General features: G+C 40.3%; 1 protein-coding gene and 1 non-coding gene across 2 annotated transcripts; one reads left to right on the forward strand and one right to left on the reverse strand.

The window, feature by feature from the left end:
* Positions 1–4,192: 4,192 nt before the first annotated feature.
* LOC125590866 lies at positions 4,193–4,299 on the reverse strand. The gene has a single exon (XR_007326868.1). It is a non-coding gene; the product is annotated as a small nucleolar RNA R71 (small nucleolar RNA).
* A 777-nt stretch (positions 4,300–5,076) lies between these two features.
* LOC106356540 lies at positions 5,077–6,388 on the forward strand. The gene is made up of 3 exons (XM_013796282.2): positions 5,077–5,769; positions 5,824–6,063; positions 6,110–6,388. The coding sequence occupies exons 1-3, from the start codon at positions 5,077–5,079 to the stop codon at positions 6,386–6,388; spliced, it is 1,212 nt and encodes a 403-aa protein (XP_013651736.2).
* The last annotated feature ends 9,040 nt before the right edge of the window (positions 6,389–15,428 follow it).

The raw sequence follows: 15,428 nt of genomic DNA on the forward strand, positions 1-15,428 counted from the left end.
CCTAACCATCACACCCCTTCATGATATCCAGAAAAGAAGAGAAGAAGAATGTATAGAATAAAATAAACCTTCGAACCGATCAGACCAAAGACCCGGCCATTGGGGCCGCCGGCTTAGTCTGATGGATTGCCGGTCCATCAAGTACCTTGGAGCCACATCATGGGTTCCCACTTGCTTCTCCTTGCCGGTTCCTTCCATCTCTGGTCGGTTCCTTCTTTCTCAAACGATCGGAATCGCCGAAAAGTAACCACCACATGATCGGCCTTTTTCTTGGCCGAATGATATCACTCAAATTACCCTAAGGAGTGATTTGTACTCTCTAAAATAAGAGGTCGATTTGTAGAACTTAGGGATATAATTCAGAGGGAGCTAGGCCACACACTAGATCTAAATAGTTATTGATTAAACTAGGTCGAATAGTTTTAAATGTAATTAAATAGCAATGGTGTGAGCAAAGTAATTGCTCGATTGATTGATTGAATTGTTTGATGGAACGATGGTTGCTAGACTTAGGGTTTCTATTCAAGCAATCAGGATTATAGTAGTATAGAGACTAAGGTTGGATATTATAGAACTCAAACTAAGGAATAATCTATCAACTCTCGCATGTTAAGATTATCTATTACTAGATCTAAGATCTCAACTCTCGCATGTTGATCTTGAGAAAGTGTCGATCGCCGATTCTATAGGAATGTCGATCGATACACCTTTCAGATCCTCGATCGATACAACTAACGAGTTGTCGATCGCCGATCCTTCTAGCAAGCTTTAGCGACCAGGTTTGAACAATATTCACTAGGTTCTTAGATCAACTCTCGTCTTTCTCTAGCAATCCTAGCACAATATGAATGGTTCAGGCAATAAACCATGCTCTCGCTTGCGCCTAATTATCCTAAGAACATGATTATAGTTAGCTACTCTATAACACAAGTAGTAAGTTCAATTCAATTGATGGATATTCTGACAATTTAGCCATCTATATTTTGGGCTAATCCCTCATCCTATCTGAACCCTAAACCTAAAAGGTAGATCTATTCAAACATGATAGTTGTCACATAAATCATAGAAAGAATAGATATGGTATAGAAAGCAATATATATAAAAACCAATGGAGTTCCACGAGGACTCTAAAGGAGTTTGATGAGTCTCAAATTTATCGGTTTTTACATTGATCTCTAGCTAAGTTTGATTAGTTTTTATTATGTATTATAGTCATTTTCGAGTCTTTTGTGTTCTATAGTCTTTAAGCAGGTCACAGGGGGATAAAGTGCGGAATTAGGAGTTTTGTGGCAAAAAAACGGAGGTTTAATCTTCTCCTCTGAAAATTTTGGGCTAAAATCGGAAATATCAAAAAGGTCAGGGACTAAAGTGTAAAAAGCTCAAACTCCCAACAATGGAAGCCGCGTCCCGTGAAACTGTAAGAGATGAAGATGGAAACTGCGAGCGCTCGATCTAGTGTTCTCGGTTCGACCCAGCCATCAATCCTCAAATCCGAGCTGAGAAAAGTGAGCACTTGCCGAATAACGAGCCGCTCGATTCAGTCCCGTCGACGCCCAGCCTGCAAGTCACGAACCGTAAGCCCCAAATCGATCGATAAGCTCGATCCAGACTGATGAATCCATCGCTCTCGGTCAAGCCTCAATCTTCCAATCCGAGCCCGGCGAATCGTTCGAAGGCCGTGCTTGGACTGCCCGATGAGGCGCTATGGATCCCATCTTCTTTGCAAACGATGATTTCGACGGAGCTCTGGTTACCATGGCACGACGGCGGGAGCGATGCACAGCAGACAGAAGCGAGACGACACCGGAGAGATGAGCTAACACCGGAAGTGCAGTTGCAGTAGCGCCATTGATGAGCCCGAGCTTGGCGAAGAGGATGAAGCTCCACAATGGAGTCCCGACCTGAAACGGAGAAGTGAAAGTGAAGACCAAACGCAAACGCTCATTTCCAAACGTGGTCGCGGCTCTGATCGCAGAAAATAGCGTTTGCATTTGGCGTTTGGCTTTTGACTTTTGACTTACTTCATTAGGACAATATATATATATATGTATAAAGGAGAAAACCCTAAGGGGAGATTCTCTTTTATCTTGTCTTTTTGTCTATCTTTTCAGACTTCTTTACACTTGTCTCCGTTCTTAATTTATCAGATGTGCTTTTGTTTATTTTAGATTATCTTTCTAAATAATGTTTATCTTTAATCTTAACATGTGCTTAAGGATTTCCATGAAAATTAGTAAGTAGTCTTTTAGTTGGGTTTAGGGTTTCTCACAAGGGAATCTCATGAATTGTTGATCTAAGATTGTTAGATCTAGAGATTTATCTTATGGTTCTTCATCTATTGGTGTTCTTAATGCTGAATCTTGATTAGCTACCTAGCTTCTGAATCTAAGTTATTTTCACGCCCGACAGGTTCTTGATGAAATATTTGAAACAACTTTAGATGAGCAAAGTGTCATTAGCCAACGACAGTTGATGTTATTGCGCTTTGTGAACATATCGAACATGATCTTATCGCTTGTTTAGAATCTGAAACTCAACGACATTTAATGCGGAGGATTCTATAACTTAGAGAGTTAGCGCTACGACAGTAGGTTAATTCTATTATCGTGTTTGAGTTCAAGACGTTGCTTAACTTCTTTCTTTAGTCATTTATCTGTTTGTCAGCAACAAAATGATTTCCCGAAAATACCCTATGCCTAGCACTTTTTGTGATAGTCTTTCATCTTCGTTTCTCTGTTTATATAGCTAGCTTACTTTTATTTATTGTTCTTAGTTATTGCAAAACTAAACAAAAATCTCTTCTTAGCCTTAACTAGTAATTTATCTTTAGCTCTTCTTGTGAACTTTGGTCCTTGTAGATTTGATCATGTATTACTACTTCGTACTTTACTGTGCACTTGCAGTTAGTCTTTCGTGTTAAAACCTGAGATATCAAGTTTTTGGCGCCGTTGCCGGGGACCAATTGGTCACTTTAGAGCTTTGGATCGGTTTCAGACTAAGGCATTTTATTTTCTTGTTTACTCTACTCTTTTCTTCTTTGTTTGTGTGCTTCCAGGTGCATGAGCAGGTGTCATACTAGGAGCCAAGGATCATTTAATCTCATAACTTTAGAATCGGAACTCGACCGTCTAGAGAGACAGAAGAAGAAAGGAAAGGCACTAGAAGCTGAGAAGTCTGGAAACGATGATAATCTTCTGCTTCGGGATGGTCCTCATTGTAGAACCTAAAATCTACACTAAGTATTTGATAGTGATCGGGGTTTGATTTAGGGAAGACAAATGATGTAGGGAACGATATCTTTAGAACACAACGATGTTAAACAATTTCCAGTAGGTAAAAATGGACTTTATTGATGAATAAGATCGAATACAATGAGTTGAACTAGATCGAGTGATACAAACAAGATTCGTAAAAAAAGAGTCTAAGATCGGGAGGAAAACAAGGTCGATGTTAGTGTGTAGCTCTCTCTAGGGTTTTCAACGTGTCATTCTTCATGTCCCTTCTCCTTTCTTTATAGTGAGTCGACTTCGTGATCTCTGTAACTGCTCTGCGACCTCCGTAACTGCTCCGCGATCTCCGGGGACTTGACTTCTTTGCTTTCGAGCTCGACTGCTTGCTACGGGCTTTGGTTCCTTACGGCCCATAATTTTGATCGCGGACCATTAACGTATTTACCGAAATTGGGTCCATCACTCATGACCATCAGATAGACCACAATGAGCAAGTTCTACCTGTTGTGGGTGGACAACATGGCAACAATAGGCCAAACATTCAACAACCGGCTGCAGCTACGAGGCAACCGGGTGTGCAACAGGAATTGCCAAGGATGACGTTGGCACAATATGATACTCCTTATGCTTTCTATGCGAATCAATCTGGCATTAATCCGCCTCCTATAGAGAGAAGAAAGTTTGAAATCAAAACTGGTCTCATAAATTTGGTGCAGCAGAAACAGTTTCACGGGCTCCCCTCTGAGAACCCAATGTATCACTTGGCATGTTTTGAAAACATCTGCAGCACCAGTAGGACCAACGGGATACCTATAGGGACCTTGATGTGCAAATTATTCGAGTTCTCTTTGGCAGACAAGGCAGATACATGGATGAGATCTATCCCATTTAACTCTTATGAGACTTGGGAAGAGACCAAAGCTGCATTCTTGCAACACTTTTTTCCTAAGTCGATGTCAACTCACCTCAGAAACAAGATTGCAAATTTTCAGCAGACATGATCAGAAAGCTTTCACGAAGCTTGGGAGCGCTTCAGAGAATACACCACAAACTGTCCACACCATGGTTATACTGATGTCAACCTGCTGAACATCTTTTACAATGGAGTTTGTGAGAAATACCAAAACGCCATGGACACTGCTAGTAATGGCGATTTCATGACCAAGACTGTGGAAGAAGCATATCTTTTGATTAACAACCTTGCATCTAGTTAAGCGAATCGTAGGTCAGACTATGAACGCTCTGGGAGAGGTTTAAGCTCTGATTCTCAGATCATCGATGAGCTGAGTGCCAAGATTGAGATGCTGCTCAAGAGAGATCAGAAAGCAGTTCATTTCATGGGAGATCAGAGTGATCAGATCCAGCTAGAGTCTACTGGTGGTGACTCATGTGAATTGCAAGCTGATGTGAACTACATTGGTGGTCAAGGGATTTACAACCAGGGCTTCAATCAGAATTTTAGGAACCAACAGCATCTGTTATCTTACCGGAGTAACAATGTGGAGACACCACAAGATCAGATTATCCACATCAAGTTAACAAGCAGAGTAAGTTCCAGAATAGGCCTTTGGCGCAGAATCAGAGTGTTTTCAATCAAGGGTATCAGAACAGAAATCAATACCAAGGGAACAACTCTGGGAACAATGGCTTCCAGCAGAAGCAGCAGTACGAAAACTTCCAAGCTCATGGGAATGCATCTACCTCTCAGTCCTCTCAAGACAGTGAAATCAAGCAGATGTTACAAATGGTGCTAGAAGGACAGAAGAGGAGCACTTCAGAAATCAACAAAAAGGTCGACAACATGTACGAAGATTTAAATGGGAAATTTGAAGCTTAGAACACCCACATGAAAGTTTTAGAGACACAAGTTGCTCAAGCTTCATCAGCGAGTAGAGCACCACCGGGTACCCTACCAGACAAACCAGAGGTGAATCCTAAAGCTCATTGCAACGCTGTCTCGGCCAGAGAGGATGGGGAGGCTGAAGAATCTGAAAAAGAAACTGAAAAGAAGGTTGTTGAGAATGGAACAATCAATCTCCTGCCTAAATCTGTCGAGCCCAAGCGTAGTGTGAAAATTCATGCTTGTACCTCGTCTGAGCGATTATATGTACCAAGAATCTCGTACCCTGTTGTGTCACAACATCTGAAAGAACCTATCAACGAGAAGACACTAGCTGGGTTTAAGAAAATAATGAAAAGGATCCCTTCTACCACGTCGTTTGAAGATGCTTGGAGCATGTACCATCTGAATCGGTTCTTCATAAACACCAGAGAATCAGCGGAGGAGATAAAGGAATTATTCATCAAAACCATGAATGCATCATCTCCGATAAAGACTCTCCCCAAATTAGAAGACCTCAAAAAGTTCGTGGTTCCGTGTTCAATATCAGGAATCAAGTTCATGGATTCTCTCTGTGGTATTGGGTCTACAGTTAACCTCATGGCCAAGGACATCGCTGAGAGGTTGGGCCTTAAAATTGAATCACCAAAGCTAACTCTAGAATTTGCAGACTCCTCTACCAAGTCTCCGCAAGGTACCGTTAAAGACCTAGCTTTCCAAGTGGGAAAATCCATTGTTCCTACTGATTTTTAGGTAGTGGAGATGAGCAATGGTTCTAATAGACCGTTTATTCTTGGAAGAGCGTTTTTAGCCACGGTGGCTGCAGTTACGGATATGCCTAACAAGAGAATCTCTTTTGTGAAAATCGATGAGAATGTCTTCTACAGAGCCGAGCCCACAAATAAGTGTACACGATTGGCCTCTAGCATCTCTGTACTCAATCAGAGCACTCATGTACCTATTTCTAAGGAGGACCTCATGGATAAAGGTCAGGTCAAAGAAGCTCTGAATAAAGGCAATCACACTGTTGCATAAGAAGTCTGATGCAAAAGCAAAGAAGAAGCTGAAATGCAAAAGGTTCAAGGGCGATCCTCATCTGATGTTGATACCTCACAGTTGTTCTGATGGAATAATTGATTATGAGGTGAAATGCAAAGGAACCTCAAAGCCTTTTTCGAAAGTCAGAGCGGTTCTCACTTCCGAGATGAAAGAGAAAGGTATGGAAGTTGTGAAAGGTTTTATGAGCAAGGTTCTGAAGCTCAAAGTGTTTGATGGTGGGACTTGTTTTGGAGCAAGCTCTCATGCTCACCTGGACTGAAACCGAACCCTAAAAGTCAGGCTCATGACTATAAACAAGCGCTTGGTGGGAGGCAACCTACCGGTAAGATTTTCTTTCCTCTTCTTTTAGGATTTCTATATTTTGTTTCTCTACCCTCCTTTGGATTTACTTTCACACCGAGACGGTGTGAAGTAAGTCTGGGGAAGGATGTTAGGATGTTACTAACAGCCTCTCTTTTTGGTGCTTGTGAGTGTTTCGTAGTATAATTTTTTTTTCATTTTGTTCGGATTTATTGAGTCAAATTTTGCCTGGAACTGCCATTTCTTTGGAATAACCGTCTAGCTAACGCCTTAGTGACCATTCTTTTAGCCACTCACTGCAGATTTTACAACATGAAAACTCCCAAGTGGATCGATCTGCCAGTGCCACTCATGCTTGTGCGTATTTGAAGGATCCAGAGCTGACTTCACCAAATATACTTATTTCTCTTGTCTTGGGGCTTGGTATACATTGGATCGGAATCCTCGTTCAGGTCTGAAAAGAATCTGAGTACGGTTTCCCTCTCTCTTCCCTTCTAAAAAAAAAAAGATAAAGGTAAAAAAAAAGTGAATGGGGAACTTGGTGGTGAACTCCATCAGTACTCGATTCATGGAATCCTATCCAATAAACTCAGTCGATAGAAAAAATAAAATGATACCCTATAAAATAGGGAGAAATCGACTGAGGGAAGTAAGAAAAGACAGAGGAAAGAAACCGGAAGTGTGAAACCTGAACGGGAAAGACTCCATGTATCCATTGATCGATACTCCCTCGATGAGACTGCACATTTCAGTTCCTAATAAGAAGTCAGTTATGGTGAATTTGGGTCACTCCAAGCTGTGGGTTGAAAGTGGTATGGTTGCTAAGCTGAAGGTCAAGTACATGGAAGTATCTCTTAAAGATAGTACTTTTTGATGTGGCTTACAACAGGTAATGGTAAAGGTGGTTGTCAAGAGAAAATAGTAGTTCCCATATTTTCAAACTTCTTTTCCCTTTGGTTTAGTTTTTGCTTACTTTACTTGAGGACAAGCAAAGATTCATGTCTGGGAGATTTGATGAGTCTCATATTTATCGGATTTTACATTGATCTCTAGCTAAGTTTGATTAGTTTTTATTATGTATATAGTCATTTTTGAGTTTTTTGTGTTCTATAGTCTTATCTTTAAGCAGGTCACAGGGGATAAAGTGCGCAATTAGGAGTTTTGTGGCAAAAAAACGGAGGTTTAATCTACTCATTTGAAAGTTTTGGGCCAAAAGCGGATGAAGATGGAAACTGCGAGCGCTCGATCTAATGTTCTCGGTTCAGCCCTCGACCCAGCCATCAATCCTCAAGTCCGAGCTGAGCAAAGTGAGCACTTGCCGAATAACGAGCCGCTCGATTCAGTCCCGTCGACGCCCAGCCTGCAAGTCAAGAACCGTAAGCCCCAAATCGATCGATAAGCTCGATCCAGACTGATGAATCCATCGCTCTCGGTTCAAGCCTCAATCTTCCAATCCGAGCCCGGCGAATCGTTCGAAGGACGTGCTTGGACTGCTCGATGAGGCGCTATGGATCCCATCTTCTTTGCAAACGACGATTTCGACGGAGCTCTGGTTACCATGGCTCGACGGCGAGAGCTATGCACGGCAGACAGAAGCGAGACGACACCGGAGAGATGAGCTAACACCGGAAGTGCAGTTGCAGTAGCGCCATTGATGAGCCCGAGCTTGGCGAAGAGGATGAAGCTCAACAATGGAGTCGCGACCTGAAACGGAGAAGTGAAAGTGAAGACCAAACGCAAACGCGCGTTTCCAAACGCGGTCACGACTCTGATCGCAGAAAATAGCGTTTACGTTTGGCGTTTAGCTTTTGACTTTTGACTTTCTTTTCTAAGACCATATATATATACACGTGTAAAGCGGAAAACCCTAAGGAGAGATTCTTTTTTATCTTGTCTTTTTATCAATCGTTGTAGACTTTTCTCTACACTTGTCTCAGTTCTTAGTTTATCAGATCTGCTTCTGTTTATTTTAGATTATCTTTTTAAATCATGTCTATCTATAATCTTAACATGTATTTAACGATTTTTATGAAGATTAGTGAGTAGTTTTTTAGTTGGGTTTAAGGTTTCTCACAAGGAGATCTCATGAGTTGTTGACCTAGGATTGCTAGATCTAGAGATATATCTTACGGTTCTGCATATATTGGTGTTCTTAATGTTGAAGCTTGATTAGCTATCTAGCTTCTGAACCTAAGTTATTTCACGTCCTACAGGTGCTTGATGAAATGTTTGAAACAACTTTAGATGAGCAAAGTGTCCTTAGCCAACGACAGTTGATGTTATTGTGCTTTTTGAACATATCGAACCTGATCTTATTGCTTGTTTAGAATCTGAAACTCAACGACAGTTAGTGCGGAAGATTCTATAACTTAGAGAGTTAGCGCTACGACAGTAGGTTAATTCTATTATTGTGTTTGAGTTCAAGACGTTGCTTAACTTCTTTCTCTAGTCGTTTATCTGTTTGTCAGCAACGAAATGATTTCCCGAGAATATCCTATGCCCAACGCTTTTTCTGATAGTCTTTCATCTTCGTTTCTCTGTTTATCTAGCTAGCTTTCTTTTATTTACTGTTCTTAGTTATTGCAAAACCAAACAAAAATCTCTTCTTAGCCTTAGCTAGTAATTTATCTTTAGCTCTTCTTGTGAACTTTGGTCCTTGTGGATTCGATCCCGTATTACTACTGCGTACTTTACTGTGCACTTGCAGTTAGTCTTTCGGGTTAAGACCTGAGATATCAGAGTTCCTCCTTTCTCTCATAGCTAAGAACAATGAATAAAGGTTAGCCGTCAACAATGACTTAGAAAATACATAAATAGGGTTTTAGGTCGTCCAACGGTATTCTGGTAATTTGTGGTTGCTTCTGGGCTTAACTCAGTCTTGAAATATACTCGGCCTGCATTCTGGAATCACCTTCGATCGACGTTCCTTCATCTCCTCGACAGCTCTCTCTCTCTCGCGAGATAGACTGACCACGCTTCGGTAAAACGGATATAACTTCTTATCTAACCGTTGGATTGACCTCAAACTGGTGGCAATAGAAAGCTAACTCAAAGTGTTATCTTGTGTCAAAATATGGGCTCAATCTCACCGTGGGAATTAGGGATGTCAAACAGGTTGATCCGTCCCGTCCCGTCCCGTACCGCAGCGGGCTCGTCTTCGAGCGGGTCACGGCGGGTCAGGCCCGCGCGGGCTGCGGTCCTCAAAATGGCTGACCAAACCCGTACCGCAAAACATGTAGGCCTTTGTGGATCGGCCCGCGGGACATAGAATTACAAACGGACATATGGTTCCTGAACGCTTCAAGACATGATTCAGGACACTTTATCAGTTTCGTGACGCATCAGTAAGTAAGTTTAGTCGAGGATTGAACTGAATAAAGCAATACACTTGTTAGTTGAAGATTTTGTTGGATCAAAACACTTGTTTATTTACTTTTGTTAGACTCCAAACATTTTAAAAATAAACAATATTAGTTGCTGAATCCAGATATTATAACTCATAATTCATAACAAATGATTTAGTTTTCAGAAACCAAAATTAAATAAAACCAATACCAAATCAAAGATGCTAATCCCAAAAATAAATAAATAAAAAACACCAATCACACTTCTTGTTCTTCATCTTTATCACCAACAAGCGACAAAAAGATGGAAATTTCTCTTCTTCGCCATCAACTTCATCTTCTGCAAATAAGAAAAATAAAGATATATTGAAACCTAAAACTCCAAAATGTATGATATTGTGAACAAATACATATAGGCAAAACTAAGAAGAACCCATGGTGTGAACTAGATCTTCTTATTCGGTGGAAAGTGAGTTTTCAAACTTCTTATAATAACTCGAAGAAGCTTCACCGGTGCAGATCGAAGGTGCTTGGGAGACCGGAAGCATCATCGACCCTGAAACCACCATCACCGGAGCTACATAACGTCGAATCGCCTTCTCTCTCTCTCTCTCTCTCTCTCTCTCTCTCTCTCTCTCTCTCTCTCTCTCAATGTTTTAGGCGAAAGCAGAATGGGGACTTAGGGTTGCGGGTCTTCAAAATCCCGCAGGTTAAGCTCATCCCGCTTTCGACCCGTCCTGCTTTGAACCCGTCCCGCGAGGCCCGCAATTTTGCGGGCTTACCAAATGGAGGCCCAATCCCGCCCCGCAGCAAGCCTTTACGGGCCAGGCCCGCGGTCCAGGTCCTTGATTGCCATCCCTAGTGGGAAGGTTTCCATCCATATATAAACATCTGACAAGTCTGTGCAGTTCTGCACTCAAAAGGCTCCAAAACACCCTAAAATAATCACTTTCCTCCAAAACGTACGTAAACCTGAAAACATACTAAAAAGACTCCAAAACAACTATAATGTATTTAAAAACACCTATATACTATGGCTACAAGTGGGTAAAATCCATGGTATATCACCAGACTCTCTCTCTTTCTTTCTTTCTTTCTTTCTTTCTCTCTCACGATATTTCTCTGAGTTTTTACTCTGGAATCTGATGATAGAAATCGACAGAGAGGCCCTCTATTTATAGAAGTCATGGTCGGCCATTGCCTTGGGCGAACAGGCACGACTTGATGGGCGAACAGACACTAATTGATGGGCGAACAGGACTTGGCCGAATGGTTGCATCCCGAACCATTCCCACCCCATCGCCTATAACCACCCCCTATTGGGTCGATCTGGGGCCCAACCAGTTTCCCAAGCCCTTGTGGCTTAACACACGGCCTAGCCCCAGACCCCTCCGGTCCATGAACAACCTGGCCGGCCAATCGCCCATCACTGGCCCGAACCCGGTCCAACTGCCCGAGACCCGAACACTCCATCAAGCTGAGTTGAGCTAGCTCCAATCTGACCCAGCTGAGTGAGCTAGTAGTCCAGCTGGTTGAGCTGACCCAACTTGGAACGAGCTAGACTGAGCTTGATCGAGCTTCGTCCAGCTGATCGAGCTTCCTGTTTGCATCGCCCAGCTGCCTTCCAACTCGTCCAACTTACTTATCCTCGTTTCCTCCTTATTTGGTTAAATCTTAGACTCTTAGATCACTTAACCTTCTTTGATAGATCATGATACGCTTCCCTTATGATCTTATGATCGGCGGGTACGGTTCCTCGAACCTTAGTCTATCCCGACAATCATATCTAGGACCGGGGACATGAAAGACTTGCTGAGAAGGAATGATTTTGGTAAACTAAAGTGCATAAGTTATTACTCCTACCTCCGAGTAGGACATCAGCCTCCGGTTTTTTCCTAGGTAAATCCATGCCCCAAACTTGGGTCCATTCCTACCTCCAGGTAAAATGAAATATTTTTACCAAAAGAGTGTTTTTCCATATTTCAAGAAATAGAAGGACTTAACCTCACTTTCGACTATGAACAACATAGAAAAATGGGGTCCAAACCCTAGAAAAAGGAATCGACTATTCAAGAGTTAAATTGTAAAATTAGACGACTAGAATTAAGTTTCATAATCCAAACTATTATAGTTTCGACTCTAAATATCAATAAAATAATACTCTCAATCATTGTTTTTGCTTGTTATTTCTTACTTCTCGTTTCCGTATTACCAACGAAGAGCCTACACATATTTACCCTAATAAATGTCATAGGTTTTTGTACCTACTTTAAAAATCTGAATCGTGTAGCTATAATGATTTTTGATAGTGAGATGTATAATTTTCTGTGAGAGAAAAATGGACTTGGCAGATATAAACCAACCATGTTTAAACTTTGGTTTTGGATTGTCCTAGCTTGTTTTGTAATTCTTTTCGGTTTGATAGTTTTTTAAAGTAATAGTACATTTAAATAATTACACATTTGTAAGGAAAATATTTGGTCTAATTCTTTTCGGTTTAGGACTTTTTTTAAAAAAAGGTTAATGCCACAGTTATATATTATTTATAGTGACTTTTTGGCTTAATGAAGGAAAATTATTTTTCTGTTTTATATATTTATTGGAAATATGTAAGCCCATATCACATTTATAGTTTTTTTATTGATATATGTCACAATCATGTTGATTAACAACTTTCAAAATTAAACATTATATTGTAACTAATAAAATATATAGAAATTGCTTGAAATATCATAAGTTAAATACTAATTTCAAAAATACACTCAATCAAAATACTTTAACAATTGGGTTATGGGGTTTTGGGACTACTATTTAGGATTTAGTATTCAGGGAGTGGAGTTGAGTTTATAAACTTCTCATCAAAATAATTCTTAAACATTTGTAAATGATTTAGATTGGTCGGTTTATTCTTTTTTTCGTCACAAACTTAAGGTATTTATGAAAATAGTGAATACTAAAGATAAATTTGAAAGTTGTATCAAACTTGTCGTAAATCTATAATTCCCTCTAAGATATATATGATTTTTCCCCACTATAATTATTATTTGATTTTAAACGATTTTGAAAAGGGAATAACTCAGTGGTCAACAAATTTGAAACTAAACTGGAAAATTTTGCTGGTGTAATATTTTGGTCTAGCCTTTGTTTCTGGTCAACATTTTTAAGAATAACTGGATGCATTGGTTTCTGGTCAATATAGGGGATATATATATGCATATAAACTATCGAAGAAACAAGGAATTTAATAGCAGAGTCAAACGAAACATTAAACAAATTCAAATAATGCGGATCTGAAAAGATGAGCTTCCATGCATGTAAGTGTAAAAAAATCGAGTTTTTTTTTTTTTTTGGTAACTCTGGTATCTGGGCAGCCACATTCCCAACTATCCCCTCGTAGAAGGTCCAGCGCCCCAACGGAAGGGATGTTAAATCCGTTGTGGCCAAAGCTCGAACCCGGGTGGCGGCCAGTACAACTGTACCTCCTTTAAAAAAATCGAGTTGTAAATAATAGAGTAGTTGAACCTATAAATAGTTCTAAAAAGGCAACAAGGAATTTAAAAAAATATCATTACTAACATTTCGTTATATTATTTCGTCAGTTAAGACCAAGAAAATGGATAGAAGAACGCTGATGATAATGATCATGGTGATTGTGATGACGATGTTGACAATGGAAAGTGAAGCGAAGACAGTACAAGAATGCAAGAAAATATGCCAAGGTATATGTTTAGGTCCATTCCCACCAAGCATTACGTGCTTAGACAACTGTCGCCATGACCATCATTCTCATCTTATTCCTTCACATTAACGATTTTCATGTTTTGGACATTGTGTTCTCTAATTGCTACTGTGATGTTCCAGAATTTTGCAAAATAAATTACTATACATGAAATTTGATATTATTCCATCGTAATATATTTGTCCTAAAAAGCCATATTAACAATTTTGTTTGAGAAAAAGACAAAAATAGCACTAAATCAAGTTTTTGTTCCCAAACTAGCACTCAAGGTCAAAAGTCATAAAAATAGCACTTAATGTTTTATCAAAAGTCACAAACTTAGGGTTTAGAGTTAAAGGGTAGGGTTTAGGATTTAGGGTTTAGGGTTTAGGGTTTAGAGTTTAGGGTTTAGGGTTTCACTACAAGAAAACAGCGATATTCTGACGGACATTCCGACGGAAAATGAAATCCTCGGAATATCTCGAGGAATTTCCGAGGAAATTCCGAGGAAACACAAAATTGGGTTTCCTCGGAATTTCCTCGGAATATACCGACGGGATTCCGAGGAAACTACAGTCCGTCGGAATATTCCGAGGAAATTCCGAGGAAAACTCTGTTCCTCGGAAAAAACCGATGAATTCCGAGGAAATATTATAGCCGTTGGAGAGCCGTTGGGGGATTTTAAAAAATTCCGAAGAAATTCCGACGAACTAGTTTTGTCCGTCGGAATTCCGTCGGAATTTCCTCGGTATGTCGGCAGGATTTAAACTATAAATACAAGCACTCCTCTTCCTCTTCATTCACTTCATATCTTCATCCTCCCTCTTACTCTATTTACACACGAATTTGATTCATAAAAAATATGTCTTCTTCAAATTATTTTCGTTCTTGGATCGATCGACCTCATTTGGATCCGAACACGAGATTGCTTACGGAAGAATACCAACGAGGTATAACTGAATTCATGGGGTTAGTTCACCGACAACCGGAAGCAAAAACAGGTATGTTAAGATGTCCTTGCTCTAATTGTAAAAATAGAAAGGTTATTAAAGAGTGGGATGTTTGGACTCATCTATATTTGAGTGGGTTTACACGAAGTTACAAAATTTGGTATCATCATGGGGAAACTGATTATGAACATGGTAGTACTAGTGAACCTCAGCCAGCGGTTAGATTAGAAGAACCAATTAGAACGGATGTAGATTATGGTGTAGGTACTGAGCAGATGGTAAATGATCATTTTAGAGGGGAAGATTTACCCAATGCAGAAGCTAGGAGATTTTATGATATGTTGGATGCTGGAAAGCAACCATTGTACGAAGGTTGCAGAGATGGTCATTCAGCTTTATCATCTGCTACAAGATTGATGGGCATTAAAACAGATTATAATTTGGCTGAAGACTGTGTGGATGCGATTGCTGATTTTGTAAAAGGTATTCTACCCGAGGATAATGTAGCTCCTGGTTCATACTACGAGGTTCAGAAACTCGTAGCTGGTCTTGGTTTATCGTATCAGGTAATAGATGTATGCAGCGACAACTGCATGATTTATTGGAGGGTGGATGAACAGCGGGTTACATGCAAATTTTGTGGAAAGCCTCGTTATAAAGATACGAGTGGAAGAGTTCCAGTGCCATATAAAAGGATGTGGTATTTACCTTTGACGGAAAGGTTGCAGAGGTTGTATCTGTCTGAACGCACAGCGCAACCAATGAGATGGCATGCGGAGCACTCAACAGATGGTGAGATCAGACATCCTTCAGATGCAAAAGCGTGGAAGCATTTCCAATCAAAGTATCCCGACTTTGCGTATGAGAGAAGAAATGTCTACCTTGGATTATGTACTGATGGTTTCAGTCCGTTTGGCAAGAGTGGAAGACAGTATTCTCTATGGCCCGTCATTCTTACACCATACAACCTCCCCCCAAACTTGTGCT

This window comes from Brassica napus, chromosome C7 (assembly GCF_020379485.1).
Source record: "Brassica napus cultivar Da-Ae chromosome C7, Da-Ae, whole genome shotgun sequence".
NCBI lineage: Eukaryota > Viridiplantae > Streptophyta > Magnoliopsida > Brassicales > Brassicaceae > Brassica > Brassica napus.